General features: G+C 34.7%; 1 protein-coding gene across 9 annotated transcripts in view; it reads left to right on the forward strand.

The window, feature by feature from the left end:
• The window catches only part of LOC308194825 (uncharacterized protein), a 96,379-nt gene that overhangs the window by 16,369 nt on the left and 65,653 nt on the right, over nt 1-14,357 (forward strand). For 6 of the 9 annotated variants that reach the window (XR_013950893.1, XR_013950894.1, XR_013950895.1 and 3 more), the window contains exons 3-6: nt 503-589; nt 827-1,428; nt 4,732-4,881; nt 11,294-11,355. Coding sequence is in view for 3 of the 9 variants with exons in the window: in XM_080591281.1 (XP_080447407.1) it covers nt 7,922-7,940 (19 nt within the window). In the remaining 6 variants the exon portion in view is untranslated. Of the gene's footprint in view, nt 1-502; nt 590-826; nt 1,429-4,731; nt 4,882-7,810; nt 7,941-11,293; nt 11,356-14,357 lie in introns of those variants that run through there. The other 3 variants (XM_080591281.1, XM_080591279.1, XM_080591280.1) reach the window with 1 other exon arrangement.

The following is a 14,357-nucleotide window of genomic DNA, read 5'->3' on the forward strand; positions in this document are numbered from 1 at the left end:
AAGCAATGGTTCTAGGCAATTCGTACATCTCAGACTTCCTCATCTCACCAGAAGGGACAAGAAGCAATATGCCATAGAGCATGTCCTGAGAGCCTGTGTATTTGGCACATTTTGGATCAGTCTGCAGAGTGAATATTCAGTCACAGAATAACTCCAAACATTTTTTTCTTTACATTTACTTCAGATTTATTTGTATATTCTTTTATGACTTTTTTTTTTCAAAAAATTGAGTCTCCATTTTGTACGGCTGGAAAATTTTAAAATCTACTGAATTTTTATGTATGTTGATAAGATTATTGGGATGCTGTTCATTCTGTAGTACATTTGAAAACTACTCAGTGCTTCTACCTGACAACTTGATGTATTTTAGTATGCTACTCAATTAATTGCTTTAAGTGTTTGCAGAAGACAGGAAATGAAGCATCGTGGTCAATGCTCATGATTTTATTGCAATGGTTGTGAAATCATGTAATTAGATGAATTTCTGCTATTATGTTTCTAGCCTTTACAGTTATGGAGGAAGGGAAGGAAATGTGATTCAGAAGACTGATAGAAAAGACTCAAAATACACACACCTCATGACTTTAAGGTAGTCTTGTCACTTCTTTGGGTCTAGCTCACAATTTGTCAGTCTCAGGGTAGGTAGCATTTCTGAAGATACAAAACCAAGTCTGATATAGGAGGTGGTTTGATTCTTCATGTGCGTTAGGGTTAGTGTTTCCAAATATATTTCTATAATGGAGTGCTAGTGTATTTGATGTTTCATTAAATGTGTCAGTTTTAAAATTCTTCAGAAATCAATCTCCACTTATGGTTATTTTTAAAGGTCATGAGGCAGAAAAAAGTAAAGGACAAAGTTAAGGGAAAAAAATGGAGAAGATCCTACCCTTGGAAAAAAAAAAGTGAGCTATGTTACCTGTGTTTTATTTTTTGCAATACATGCATGTTGTCCTTTTGACTAAGTTTCTGTGTTTCCCTTAAGGTGTTTCTGTTCAGTAGTGTCTCCAGAGGTAGTTTAGCTTTTAATTAAAATACAATTTTCAGGTTTTTTAGTGTGTTAATGAGACAGCAAAAATGAATTCATTGAAAGAGGAACAGATATCTAGGCCTTACAGCAGTGAAAGTTAGAGCCTCATTAGTAGCTAATTATGCAGAACATTGTATATAAATAGAGCTGTTATGGCATTAAAAAAAAAAAAAGCCTCAGTGCATTACCTAATGACATAAAATGTTTACAGTCTGTTCAGAGTATGGTATAATGTGTTAGTGAAGTAATTAATGGCATATTTAACAGTGACACAACTGGAATCCCAATTGCTTTTCAGGTACAAGTTGAAGGCAAGGGAATGCGAAAAAGTCTTTGAGAAACAGATTATTTGTCCACTAATAAATATAAGACTATCAGCAGATAAAAGAGGAACACATAAGGTAGGATAATGTCCCTTTCTGACAAGGGCAGACTAGAAAATACTTTAGTCTCATTTTTTCCAAAAGCAAGAGTGAGATGCCAGAAGTCCAAACAGGGATGGTTCCTTGAGAGAACTGAGGCCCCTCTTTTGATAACTAAGGTGAAAAATATTTTGGAAATCTTCCTTTTAGATTTAAAAAAAAAAAAAAAAAGGCAAGCAAGACCAATAATACACACAAGGTGAAAAAAGGCCTTTTTTTTTTTGTTTTTTTTTTTTTTGACTATAAGGACCCAGGGAATTAGAGAAAGATACTCAAAATAATGCTCTTATAGCAAGTTAAAAATGTTTCCAATAAACTGAAATGTAAATATGATTTTCACTCTGCCTAACAAGAACTGCATATGCAGCTTTTTGGTTAATTATTATTGTTATTATTATTAATAATAAAGAGCTTTATATTTCCATAAGGTAATGCTTCATACTAAGAATAAAGATGCAAACAGAAATAACTAACCATAGCTGCTTAGATGCAGTATAATAAAAAATGGTCTGAATACCATAGCAGTAGTGGTAGGGGAATGGCTGAAGGAGAATGTTACATCAGGGGAAACATACTAACTATGGAGCTTGTCTAGCACATTGGAGATAATTTGGATGTAAGTAGAAAAAATATTGTGAAAAGCTAGAGAGGGTGAGAAGGCAGATGAGGAGATGTTTACGCAAATAAGAAAGCCCTGTGAAATGATCTGAGCATTAGTCATGATGATTCCAATTACTGTCATACTGACTAGCAGCCACAGAATCAATTAGATGTTTAAAAATATAAAAAGCTATTTCCTTGCTCAATTTGTTCATCAGTCAAAAAGTTTAGAGTTTGTTCTGGGAAATTATTTTGGTGCAGTGACCAAGTTAGAAACTGATCTAGCTGTGGGTAGGTGGATGGAAATTATATTGCTATGAATTCTGTGCTTTATTTCTTATCTGTGACACTTGGTGAAATGACTTGGAATGATGGAAAACAAAGCTTCTGTGTTAGCAGTGTTGCATGTGTTAAAGACACCATCAGCTGTACTGGGAGGAAGAGTTAATGTCTTGCAAAACCCTTTTATAAGAATTTCTGCAGAGGTTTTGATATTTTTCTGCTTTCATTATGAGATAAATAGTCTGTATAATATTTTGGTTATTAATGTAAATTGCTTCATATATCGAATCAATGATGGAATCAGCTAGTGGGGAAAAAAGCTCTGGTAGATCAATCTTGATTAGAAAATGTATGGATCAGAATGGTTTTGGTGATAGTAATGTAGTGGGACAAATCTTGTCTTTATTTGTATTGGTACTTTTGTATTAAAAACCTACCTAGCTTGTAATTCAAAGAGTTATTTTCTATTTTTTAATTAATTCATATATTTATTAAAAAATATTCTTCTGCTACATAGCTATGAAAATATTGAATTAATTCTATCTGAATCTTTAATAATTATGAAAAATTAGGATTCTGGAAGAACAGTATGCAGTTTAGCTCAGTGTATTGCTTTTAAATGATAATTTTGATAATGTGATAAAGGAAACACTGGATATTCATGCAAAAATATACAAGCAATGCTCTTTTTCTGCAGCACGCATAGAATATCTCCTATTTATTTTTTGTTTTAGTATCACATGTGTATGATTTTAAAAAGTCATATAAATCAGATTGACAAGTAGTGCTAATTTATATAAAATACTTCAGCATCTCAATATTATATATTTTTCTGTTTTTATTTACTCTTCATACAGGAAAACATTCAGCTTGGTGGCAATGAACAGACTTTTTTTTTAAAAAAAAGAAAGCTTTAATAAAATATTATAAAAGATTAATACAGACCTTGTTGTATAACCATGAAGACAATGCAATAAGCTTCTGCAAATAAACCTTTACAAGAAAGGTTTAATTATATGCCCTTTTTTGTTATACGTAAAGACACAAGTGTAGAATTAAAGTGACATTCCTCAGTGTTCTCTGTAGGAGAAAATATGTTTCATTAGGATTGTTTCATACCACATTTCCTCATTTGGAGGCACTCTTTCAAACTCGGAATTCATTAAGTCAAATTAGAAACTTCAACAGGATTTTCAGGAAATTTCTATCGTTCAGGCAAGGTAACAGAAAAAAATATCAACTATTTCATATTTAATTGCTTGTGTTTCTCATAGCAAAAGAATACACAAATATTTTATTACTGTGCTGTCTATTGTATAATGGATTAACACAAATAAGCTATTGGGAAGCCTACATATGTGGAAAATTGCCTAAAAATGCTAATCTAAAACCACTTTTTGCTTTCCGTTTTCTCTACTGCCCCTTAGAATCTTTGTGCCTCATTTTAATTTATGTGATGAGATATCTAGGTCTATAGAGTCACGTAGAAAAACTGGACATAATATTAGGAGCTTCCAGAGACTTTCTTCTGAAAAGAAGAAAACATTTCAAAACATGAAAATGTAAATTAAAAGTTAGCTCACATGGTGTATTATGAAATACAGTTAGACGTGTCTAAATCCCATTAAGTCAATGGAGAGTTCTTTTGCCTCAGTGAGAGTACTTGGTTGATTTTTAAAACTGAATTCCAATTAGACACACATAGCTGTGAAATACCTAGCCAGATATTCACCTATAGATGTTCAGATGTTCACCTATATTTTCAAATCCTTATCCAAGGAGCAGAATTATATTTGTTATACATGGTGATTATGATTGTTTAGATAAAGTTGATGAAATAAATTTGAAACAGCTGAAAGACAGCCCAAGAGATATAAAATAAGTGGTTAGAGATTAAATCCATATATCAATACGTAAGTAAGCATATTGACTTTGGGAATTACAAGGTATCTTTCAGAAGTGTTTTCAAAATTACAGAATAATAAGCAATAACAATGCATCATCTTTTGGAAAATCCAGGCCTTGCTTAAATCTGGCCAAAGAGGTTTATTCCTCAAAATTTCCCTGATTTTTATAAAAATTAAAAGAAAGTATATGTATTTAAATCTCAGAATACTCTTCTTCCTGTAGTTTTATCCCCTCCCCTGTGAAATAAACATAAAATGTAAGAGCAGAATAAGAGGGAATGTTATAAAAGAATATTGCGGGATTTATATTATGTTTTGCTATTTGTAAAGAAGAAAGTTAAAGGGCATGACAATGTGGTGGTTTGGCTGGGTAAGCCAAGTATTTTTCTGGTCCTAAGTAGGACCAGAAAATAGAAGTTTCTAACTGAAATGTTCAATGACTTCTACGGCTTGTAGAAATTGTGGTGCAGTTCATTCTGACTCTGGTTCACAGGTACTGACAAGGAAGATAAAAGCAGTGGCCTATTGTTGAAGGTGACAGAGAGCTTCTGCTGTTTTCCCCATATGTCAACTCACCTGCAGCTTCATCCAGAAGGAAGCATCACTGGTGAAGCACATGGTCCTCAACACAGAATTTGACTTAGTAAGTCCCTGAGTTTTAAAGTCATTTATATTGCAGCATGGCTACAACATTGCTTATTTCAGTGTGATTCCGCAGGGTTCATTCATGCATGTGATGATGCACTCAAAAATCTGTGTGTTGGATCAACAGAATATTTTTTTTCCTTCTCTTTTTCAGTTTGATTCACAGTAATATATGATCTGAAGTGAAGTTCATGCCTCTTTATTAAGGCAATGAATAGGACGTGAGACCCAGTCTTAAAGGGTTACAGGAAACTTTTGTTTCTTTTGTTAAGTGAAGACATAGACAATCTCAGAGTGGTCACTGATTCAAAAAGCTGACAAACTCTCAAGCCTTTTCCCCTAATGCCACAGGATCAAACCTATTTTAACATAGTAGTGAGTCAACCTCTTAGTTTTCCTTCATAATGCGATATAATGGTGTTTCCAGACCTGACTTTCTGGACAGAGATGTAATAGTAAAGGAGAATTGTATTCCTAACTGACAGTTTGTTTAATTTTTATTTTTTTTTTAAATCTCAAAAGAAGGGAAAACTTGATTGGATAAGCCAAGACCTAGTGCCCAGTGTCTTTTGTCATCTTGGTTAATTAATGTCCACGTCAGATGTTATTGCATAACTATAATGTAGGTTTTTCCCAGGTCCTTCATTATATTATTATTTTTTTTTTCCTGCAATTCACAAAAAAGTGAACACAATACTCTTTGGAAAGGGGGTCCAGGGTGGACCTTAGCTGTCACTATGGTGTGCAAAGACATCAATGATCGTAAAGAATCTAGTATTTATTTGAATGAAAATGAGTCAGTAGGTGGAAATGTGTTTTTACTAGTAGCTGCAGAAAATCCTGCAACATGGTTGTTCAGTTTATCATGTACCTTGGTGATGATCCTGATAGAATAATATTTCTGATCTTTCTTACCCTATTTACTTCATCAGTAGAGTAAAATTTATACAAAAGAGATAAAGACAAAGGCAATTTGCAAGATTTGACCTACTATCTTTACATAGGTATAACAATTTGAAAGCAATCCTCATATTTTTACTGTGAATGATAACATTTTTATCTAAGTGCTAAAGATATGGAAAGAGTAATAAAGAATTCATGCTCAGGGCTGCTATTTTAGTTATCAATAACTACTTTCTAGAGCACAAATTGATCAGTTCTTCTATTTACCAATTAAAACAAGACTCTTGACTTTAATGACTGTGTACCAGTAAAAACATGATGTAGATGTAGGCTCAGCTTCCAAATACTGGAAAGTATGGACAGTTAGAGCACCTATAAGGGCAAAAATTGTTTTACACTTTGTAGTGACAGGAATTGCTTACCTGGCAAGAATTGGGATTGTAAAATATCCTACTCAACTCTAATTTTTGTAGTGAATGATTGGTATTATTGTTTGATAGACATCAGTATAATCATAATTCTCATTCAAACTTGTATTATTAATGGCCTCATTATTCAAGTTAAGTATTTCAAGAATCAGTGCAAAAAACCACTGAAAGTACTCTTTTTTGGTGGTGGTGGTGAAGGCAAATTAGGTAATTTCTTAGGTAGCTTTCAGAAGCTCAGCTTTTTGTGATATCATTTTGTAGTTCACAAATACTCATTTCTAAATTTTTATTTTAAAAGCACCTTGAAGAAAACTAAATTTGGCTTGTGCCACCTTGCCTAATGCCAAAATGCCACACTCAGAGTGGTGTTAGATAACCAATAACATACAAAATGCTCCTGGAATTGTATGTTCTCCTTCATTGGTTGAAGCTGTGAGTGGAAGAAAAACTTGTAAACAATAAATTCTTTGCCAGTGACTGCAATATGTGGATTCTGATTTTGTTCTATTTCTTTCCATTTTTATTGACACCACTGTCAATAATCTTTGTAAAAACTATTTCTGTGATTATTTAAATTTTTAATGCTCAGCTGATACAGCAAGCTTGTATACATTTCATCCTGATTTATATTACCAGAAGGATATGGCCTGTCCTTAGTTTGTTCTTCGCATTCATTTTCTTCTCTCTTTGTTTTGAAAACCTGTGCAACTGATTTTGATAAAAAGTCAGATTCCAACAAGGTCTTTTGATACCAAATTGTCTTTTTTTATTTTTATAAGTAAGAGTATAGTGTACAGTATTGCACAGTAGGTTCTGTTTATTCCTTTCGTGCAAACGCTTCTAGGATGAAGTTCAGACATTGTCATACGTTTAGTGTTTTGTCATTTAACATCAGAAATTGTTCAACTCTTGCTTTTGAAATACAATGAACAGAGATCATATTGCCTAGAATATGAGTGAGTAGAGGAGTTAGGCAAAATTGGGATGCCTATGTTCAAATATACAATAAATAAATAAATACTCTTCTATTACATCTCTGAAAAAAAATCCTTGTTATCTTATCCTTGACCACTTCAAATTAAACTTCTGTATTTGCTCCCAGAGTGCCTGATCTTAGTCTCTCTAGCTTGTATTAATCTCTTCTAACTTAAACCTGAAGATGGAAATGCTAGGACCTTCTTAATCTTTACAGCCAACAGATAGAAAGAGGCAACACCCAAGAACAGTTGATACCTAAGTTGAAATGACCACTGATTGCCCTTCTTGTTTTCAATGACTGTTGCAAGCCGGTGGTTCTTTCTTCTCTTTAAAGACACTTACCCAAGCTTGTGACCACCAGATTGCTAGCCAATCCCACCAGAAAAGAGCTAGCTCTCTCTGAAGCAGACTAGACACATCCATATGGAAGAGCACTGAGAATGTTTGCAGCACACCAGGGATTTATAAACTGAATATGTTGCTTTGTATGGCATGCCACAAGACATTGATCAGAGCATGTGGAGATGTTTGCACACAAGCAGCTGGAGCAGCAATGAACGGTATAGAACAGTGCTGGCAGCTGCATCTGGCCTGATCTCATCTGTCTTTCCTCGGCAGGAATTCTTGGAGTAAGCTATTCCCAGATCTGCACCTTGATTTCATCTCAGAGTGAGCTAATTAGCTGGTTCCAGCAGACAGCCCATAAGCAAACTGGAGTGTATTAAGCAGATGATGAACACACCAAGATGTGAGTGCAAACTGAGCACTTATAGTATATGCATGTCCAAAACAGGCTCCAGAGCTGGGAATGAATTTTATTTTATTTTATTTTATTTTAAATGAGCTAAGTTTCCCTTACCTACATCTCTGAATAGTTCTACTGTGAGTACATCTTATTACAGCTGTCTTCACAGGCATTCCCCCTATGAACTGGCTGGCTCACAGGTACTGTAATCCACAAAGATTAACCAGGTGGTTGAAAACAGCTAGGGAAGAACATCCAAGCTGGGGAGCTTTTCTTTATCACTGTTCTTAACACAGTTAGTATTTGAAATGTATCCCTTTATGTGATCAATAATTAATAGTGGAGGTTAAAAGAAAAATAAAACAAAAATCATGATACAAGGAGCCAGGGAGTAACAGCAAGTCTAACACATAATAGATCTATCTCAGTGAGTTTCCATTTTCAAAATGGAAATGACAGAACAGACAGCTACAGTGATTTTCCTTAGTCTGTAAGAAAGATAAAATTCCAGGAAAAGTGCTTTTTAAGAGTAGCAAAATATTTGTAGGAACTTAAAAAAAAAAAAAAAAAAAAAAAAAGAATGTTTAGTGGCATTATTTAACATGGCACTAAGGGAAAGTTTGCAATTACTTGGGGACTCTCAGGTAAAATGACAAGAATTGCTGGCACTGCAGAAACACAGATGGAATTGTGCACAATTCATAATGAATGATTATCCAGGAACTAAAGTGGAAGGCCAAAAAGAGAATAAAGAAGGTTATCTACTTTTAGTGAAAAGAAATACTACTCGAAGCAAAACTAACTGCAAAGAATAGAAAATACATGTAAGTGCGTAGAACTAAGCTTCTCAGATTTTCTTCATTTTATAAATATCCATTACACTTTCCATCTTCAGCTGGAGAAAGAACTGAAAAACAAAGTGCACGATCCCCTGAATGACAGTACTGCTAAACCATAATGACAGCCTGGCTTGTGCAAGGAAGAAATGAAGGGAGCAGAACTGCAGCTGTTTTCCTTTTCTCTAAAGGAGATTAATCATGCCACCTGAAATATAAAAGATTAAAGCAATAAATTGCATAGAGAATTTATACAATGCTCATCAGGTGTCATAATGTAAACCAAATGAGCTAATCTATTACAGCACTACAGTCATTCCTATTAGTAGCCACATACTAGGGGAAGGCTTGCCACACACTGCAGCCTGCAACTATGTGCCAGATGAAAAAGGCTTTTACTACAAAACAGCAGCTTCTATCTCCTGTACATACTGCGACATACGTATGAGAGACATTGTGACATACATGGAAGAGGCTTCATCTGCTTTATGAGCCATAAAAATATGTGATTAAATGTGCTGCCCTCTAAATGGAAGCAGCATCAAAATTTCAGCTGAAGAGTAATAGGATTAATCTCAAAAGCACATAAGGCAGTGCTTTAGAATAATGCGAATCCTCCCTCTCAAACAGTTGTAACAAGTGTGCAGCTTTTGCTTGTTTCCATCATATCTGCTTAGCCTACTCTGCAAATATTTGATTTATTCCTATACTTATAAAATAAATGAATTAATTTATTGCTGCTGTTTGTGTCACCTACAAATAAATTGGCATGGCTTACTTTCCAGTGAAATGCTTTAGCAAGCATATCATTCACATAAAAATTTTGTTAGGGTTCTTGGCTTTTATAAGTCACAACAATAGTGGTGGAATAAAAATAAATAAAACAACCACAACAGCAACAAAACAAATGTAAGAAACTGCAGTAGAGAAGTACAAGGCTCTGAGATAAAAAAGAAGTTAATTTCCTATGAAATATACTTAGATGTTTTGATTATTAATTGCCATTTTTAGTTATTTAATACTTGGGTGCTCTAGGAACATGATAAATGAGAGTATGAATGATAAATGGGCTTGTGACAGAAATTAGATGGAGCCTATTTCTTGCTTTGTTTTTGGTAATATACATCAGGTGAAAGACCGTGGATTCAGAGAAGACTTTCCCCATTTAAGGAACTGGGGATCAGCTTAGAGAATTTAGAGCAAGTGAAACCCTTTCTGTGAAAAGATACTTATTAATTAGTATGACAAAGCCATAAAGACCAATCCTTGCTTAATGAAGAAATCAAATTTTATGGGAGATTGTTTTCTGTTATAACAAATACACCTTTTTAGGAAAAAATATAAAACCTTGGTGCTATTTTCTCTAATCTTTACTGGGGTTAAATGCATTATGGCAGAGTTAATAGTGTTTTCTGTAGTGATATATTATCTGAAGTAGTTTGTTTAACTATAAATTCCATCCTTTTTAGTGGAAAATTTCATCTTCCCCATCTTCCTTTTTGCTTCTCCTGCAGTTGTGAGTTGATAATACTATCTAATGATAGTGGCAGTTGTTTCTGTTTCGCTTAGGAATAAGGCTTGAAATAATTGATTTTAATATGTAATATGAACCGTAATTTGACTTCAGTTGTATCAGATAACATTTAGTTGCCCCTAAATGTTTCTAAGTTTCATTTAAACATGGAGTTGTAAATACACAGGTATATGCTCTTCTCCTATTTGGCTTGTTAACTTTCTTCAAAAGGAAAAGAAAAAAAAAAAGTGTGGATGACAGGTAGGATAACAAAAAGCATTAAAAGCCAGCAATCCTATCTCAGATTTTTATCTCCTCCATTTAAAACCAGATTTATTGTGTCAGTTGTCTATTCTGGATGGTTTACATTAATTTGGTATGCAGGGTACATCATACACTTCTCCCTCCGGGATTTGTGTTTATATTGTAAGCATTGCTTCTTTCAAGCTTGTATTTGTTGTATTGTATTGTATTTTATGTGTCCATGATACAGGAGAATGTGGACTATAACGTGACCCTTCTCTTTTTAGTATTACAACACACCAAATACTTTTTCACTGTCTGCATAAAATGCATAAAAAGACTAGATTTGCATTTATTTCAGCATGGTTATATGGAACTATGGGATACTTTCTTTGGCACAGATTGCTTGACACTTTAAGCTGATATGTGTTAGGACATCATAAAGCTTTATCCCAGAAGAGGTATTAATTTATCTCAGGTGGCATCCTTGGGATTCGTATTTAACGTACACGAGGATATATTTTGAAGGCTATAAGGCAGTTTTGGTAGCAATCAGCAGAGTTCTGTGGAATGTCACAAAGCCACAGTCAAGCCAAGGCAGTGCCTTGAATCAAACCATTGTTTCACAAGGAGCTAATTGAAAGGTCCTTTGGTGTGACTGGATACCTTTGGTGAAATATAGCATCTGTTTCAACTTGGTGACTTGGAACCGAACTTGTCTTATTCTGTGTAAAATTAATTTAAACATTCTACATCTAAAACAGAACTGCAGTCAAACTCAGGAGAGCAAAACAGAGAAAGCTAAGCTGATAGTTCGTGTTCATAGGTAAGTGACTTCTAATTCAATTGTTGAGTATCTACATATGCAAGGGGGGGGGGTATAAATATAGATGTTCAGTTCAGAAAAGTGCTAAACCTTTAAAAATAGTTGCCAGCCATAAATCATATGTGCTGCAGTGATCCCTGCAATGTTGCAGAGAACTGACTGGAGAAAGTCAGTGAAATCCAGCTGTTAAAAGAGGTTGCTAAAGCATATAGCAATGTAGCCACTGGGATCAATTTTTATCATGCACAGCAATTCAAAGATATTCAATAAGTCATTAACAAGATTAATGAACTCTAATAAAAAATGCAGGCCCCTGTTCCATATTTTATTTAGCTTACTGTAGCTTAAAATTGCATTTTATGATTTTATTAAAGATAATACTTAATTTTGCTCAAATTGGTCATTTTATTAAGTTAAAATATATGAAATAGATTTTTTTCCACAGAGAAATAGGATTAAAAAAAATACTTTATATAGTAAAGTACCTTTATACCATAAGTAGATATCTAATCAATAGGCTCAAGTCTGCTCTATTATAGTAGCATAAGGCTTAGAGTGAGACTTTGAGACTGGGCGAGTGCATAATTGCACTACTTTACTATATGCCTCAAGTATAAGGGGTGTTATATCCCAATCATATATCACGTAGTGAAGATTATTTCTTTTGGTGACTTATATGTTGGTGGAGCCCTGCTAAATCTAATTGCTCTCAGCCCTCCTGCTCAAGAGGAAAGTATTGCCTTTGCAGGAGCTGCTTTATTCATTCCCATATTCAGACCTTTAGTAAGAGAGGCTTGAAGCCGTTTGCTCTGCTGTGGGAGCAGCCCATCATGTGGGCTTGGATTAGAAGTCTGCTGCAGCCTTCAAGCTGCCTTAGCGCAAATGTGAGGGGCGAGTGATGGCAGGACCTGGCACAGGGGTCAGTATTTCTTGTTCATGTCCTGAGGACATTAGTGCTGGGGGGGAGGGGGGGCTAGTACTGTAGGAGGCTATTCTTGAAACTAGGTGCATTCTGGTATGGAGAACCAGCTTTCCACTGAAGGCAAACCAGCCTAATGAGACCTTCAGTACAGCTTGTTCAGGTGATACTATATGACTTATAGGATCACATTTGTTGCTCTTGCTAATAGTTGTGAGATTCCTAAATTGGTTAATGGAAAGTGACTCACAGAAACAAGTTATTCTTTGCCAGTGATTAAGACTGAGAGATACTTAACTGTCTTCCTGCATCTGTGTTATCCCTGGCATTACTCCTCTGCATCTAATCTATTTCTTTAGAGTATTTCACCTCGTCTAAACAATTTGGGGTTTGTGTAGCATCTGAGAAGCTGCTTGTCTTTCATGTCCTGCTACTTAGTGCTCTTCCACAGGAAAATTTCTACCAGAGATTTATTGTAGCCCCACTCATTTCACATACATTTGTAGTATGCCATCTCTGAAGAATATAATTCTTCAAACAAACAAACAAACAGAAAACAAAGGAAAACTAAGTGCTAGTAAGTAAAACTTGGTGGGACATCGGCCACTCTTTCAAAATGTAGTTTTCAATTACTGTTCTGGGAATCTGTGACATTCACTTGACACATCCTTTCATGTTCCTCTGTGATTCTTCTGAGCAAATTTGCCCTAGAGAAACTGGTCACAACACGGTTAGCCACCATTTGTTTCTCCTTTTGTGCAAGTTTTACTGAATAACTACCTCAAGTCTTCCTTTATAAAGCTTTGCTCTGGAGACCAGATCTAAGTGTATTTTTATGATTTAAAAGTTAATTTAAAGGACATATAGCATGTTACACAGTACAAAGTTTATTTTTGATTCTTAGGTCCTGGATTGATTGGTTTAATAACATTTCTTAATAAAGTAAACAATGCATTTTATTTGTGTGGGCTCATGGGATGGCAAGTAGGAAGTTTCACTTTATAACTTGGTGGCTTTGACTTACCAAAGCATATTAGTCAGTCCAATGCCATGTGATTGCTCTATATGTACAACTATTATTTGAAAAATGTCTCCACAACATTTGAAAATGCATATATTTGCAGAATATAAACAAGCTTTCACATTCAGCTATCATGTGCAATTTGGGTATTTATTTGGAGCAGATTTCTTCTATGTCCAATGTTTTGTCCATAGGCTTTGTGGTCCTGAATTATCATTTCCAGAAAGCAATCTTACTGGGAGGAGATTCAGTGAGTTCTTCAGGTATGAGTTAAGTTAAATGTTTTCTTAGTAAAATCTTGTGTGCTTCCTGCTCCCCCCTCAACCCTCTTCCAGTCTTTTCCTTTCAACATAGACTTATATTGTTCATCTCAATTCCATTCCATTTACTTGCCTTACATGGGAGAAGGGAGAATTGGCTGCAATATTTTATATACTACGATGAGCGATTTGAAAAAGTACTGATTTCTACCAAGTGTTAATTTATTGTATTCTTCTCAGAAAACCTCTAGAAAAGCTGCTATTTTATGGATTCCAAGAAGGTTTTCGAGAGTTGAGAAATGTGAGAAGTGACCTATAAACTATAACTGATTTTGGATCTTAAACCTCATTTGTTTTCAGCTGAATACATGCTTTCAAATATAATGAGACTCTGAAAATGTCTTATCTACTTGAAATGTGAACATGAGAGAGATGTGTATTTGATCTTACTGAGAAACTGTGAAATAAGTTTCATACTGAGAAACAACTATCCTTCTCTACTTAACAAATGTCATCTAATATATTAGAGCCCTCTAAGGTTTCGCATGTACACAATGAGGTACAGAAATATTTTTCTAAAAGTATTATCTTCTTGTATTCTTCAAATGTATGTGAATGGAGAGGGCATCAGTTCCTTGTGGCATTTTGAAGTAGTCTACAGACAGCAAACCTGCAAAATGAAATATGGAGGGTGATAAACAAGGAGAACACTTCTGAAGGAAGACAAAGAGAACACACATAGGCCTTCTTTGCTGAGGCAGTCAATAAGTCTGGCTCTGATTTTCATTTATGGCAAAGCCAG

This window comes from Anser brachyrhynchus (genome assembly GCF_964034855.1).
Source record: "Anser brachyrhynchus genome assembly, chromosome: 4".
Taxonomy (NCBI): Eukaryota; Metazoa; Chordata; class Aves; order Anseriformes; family Anatidae; genus Anser; species Anser brachyrhynchus.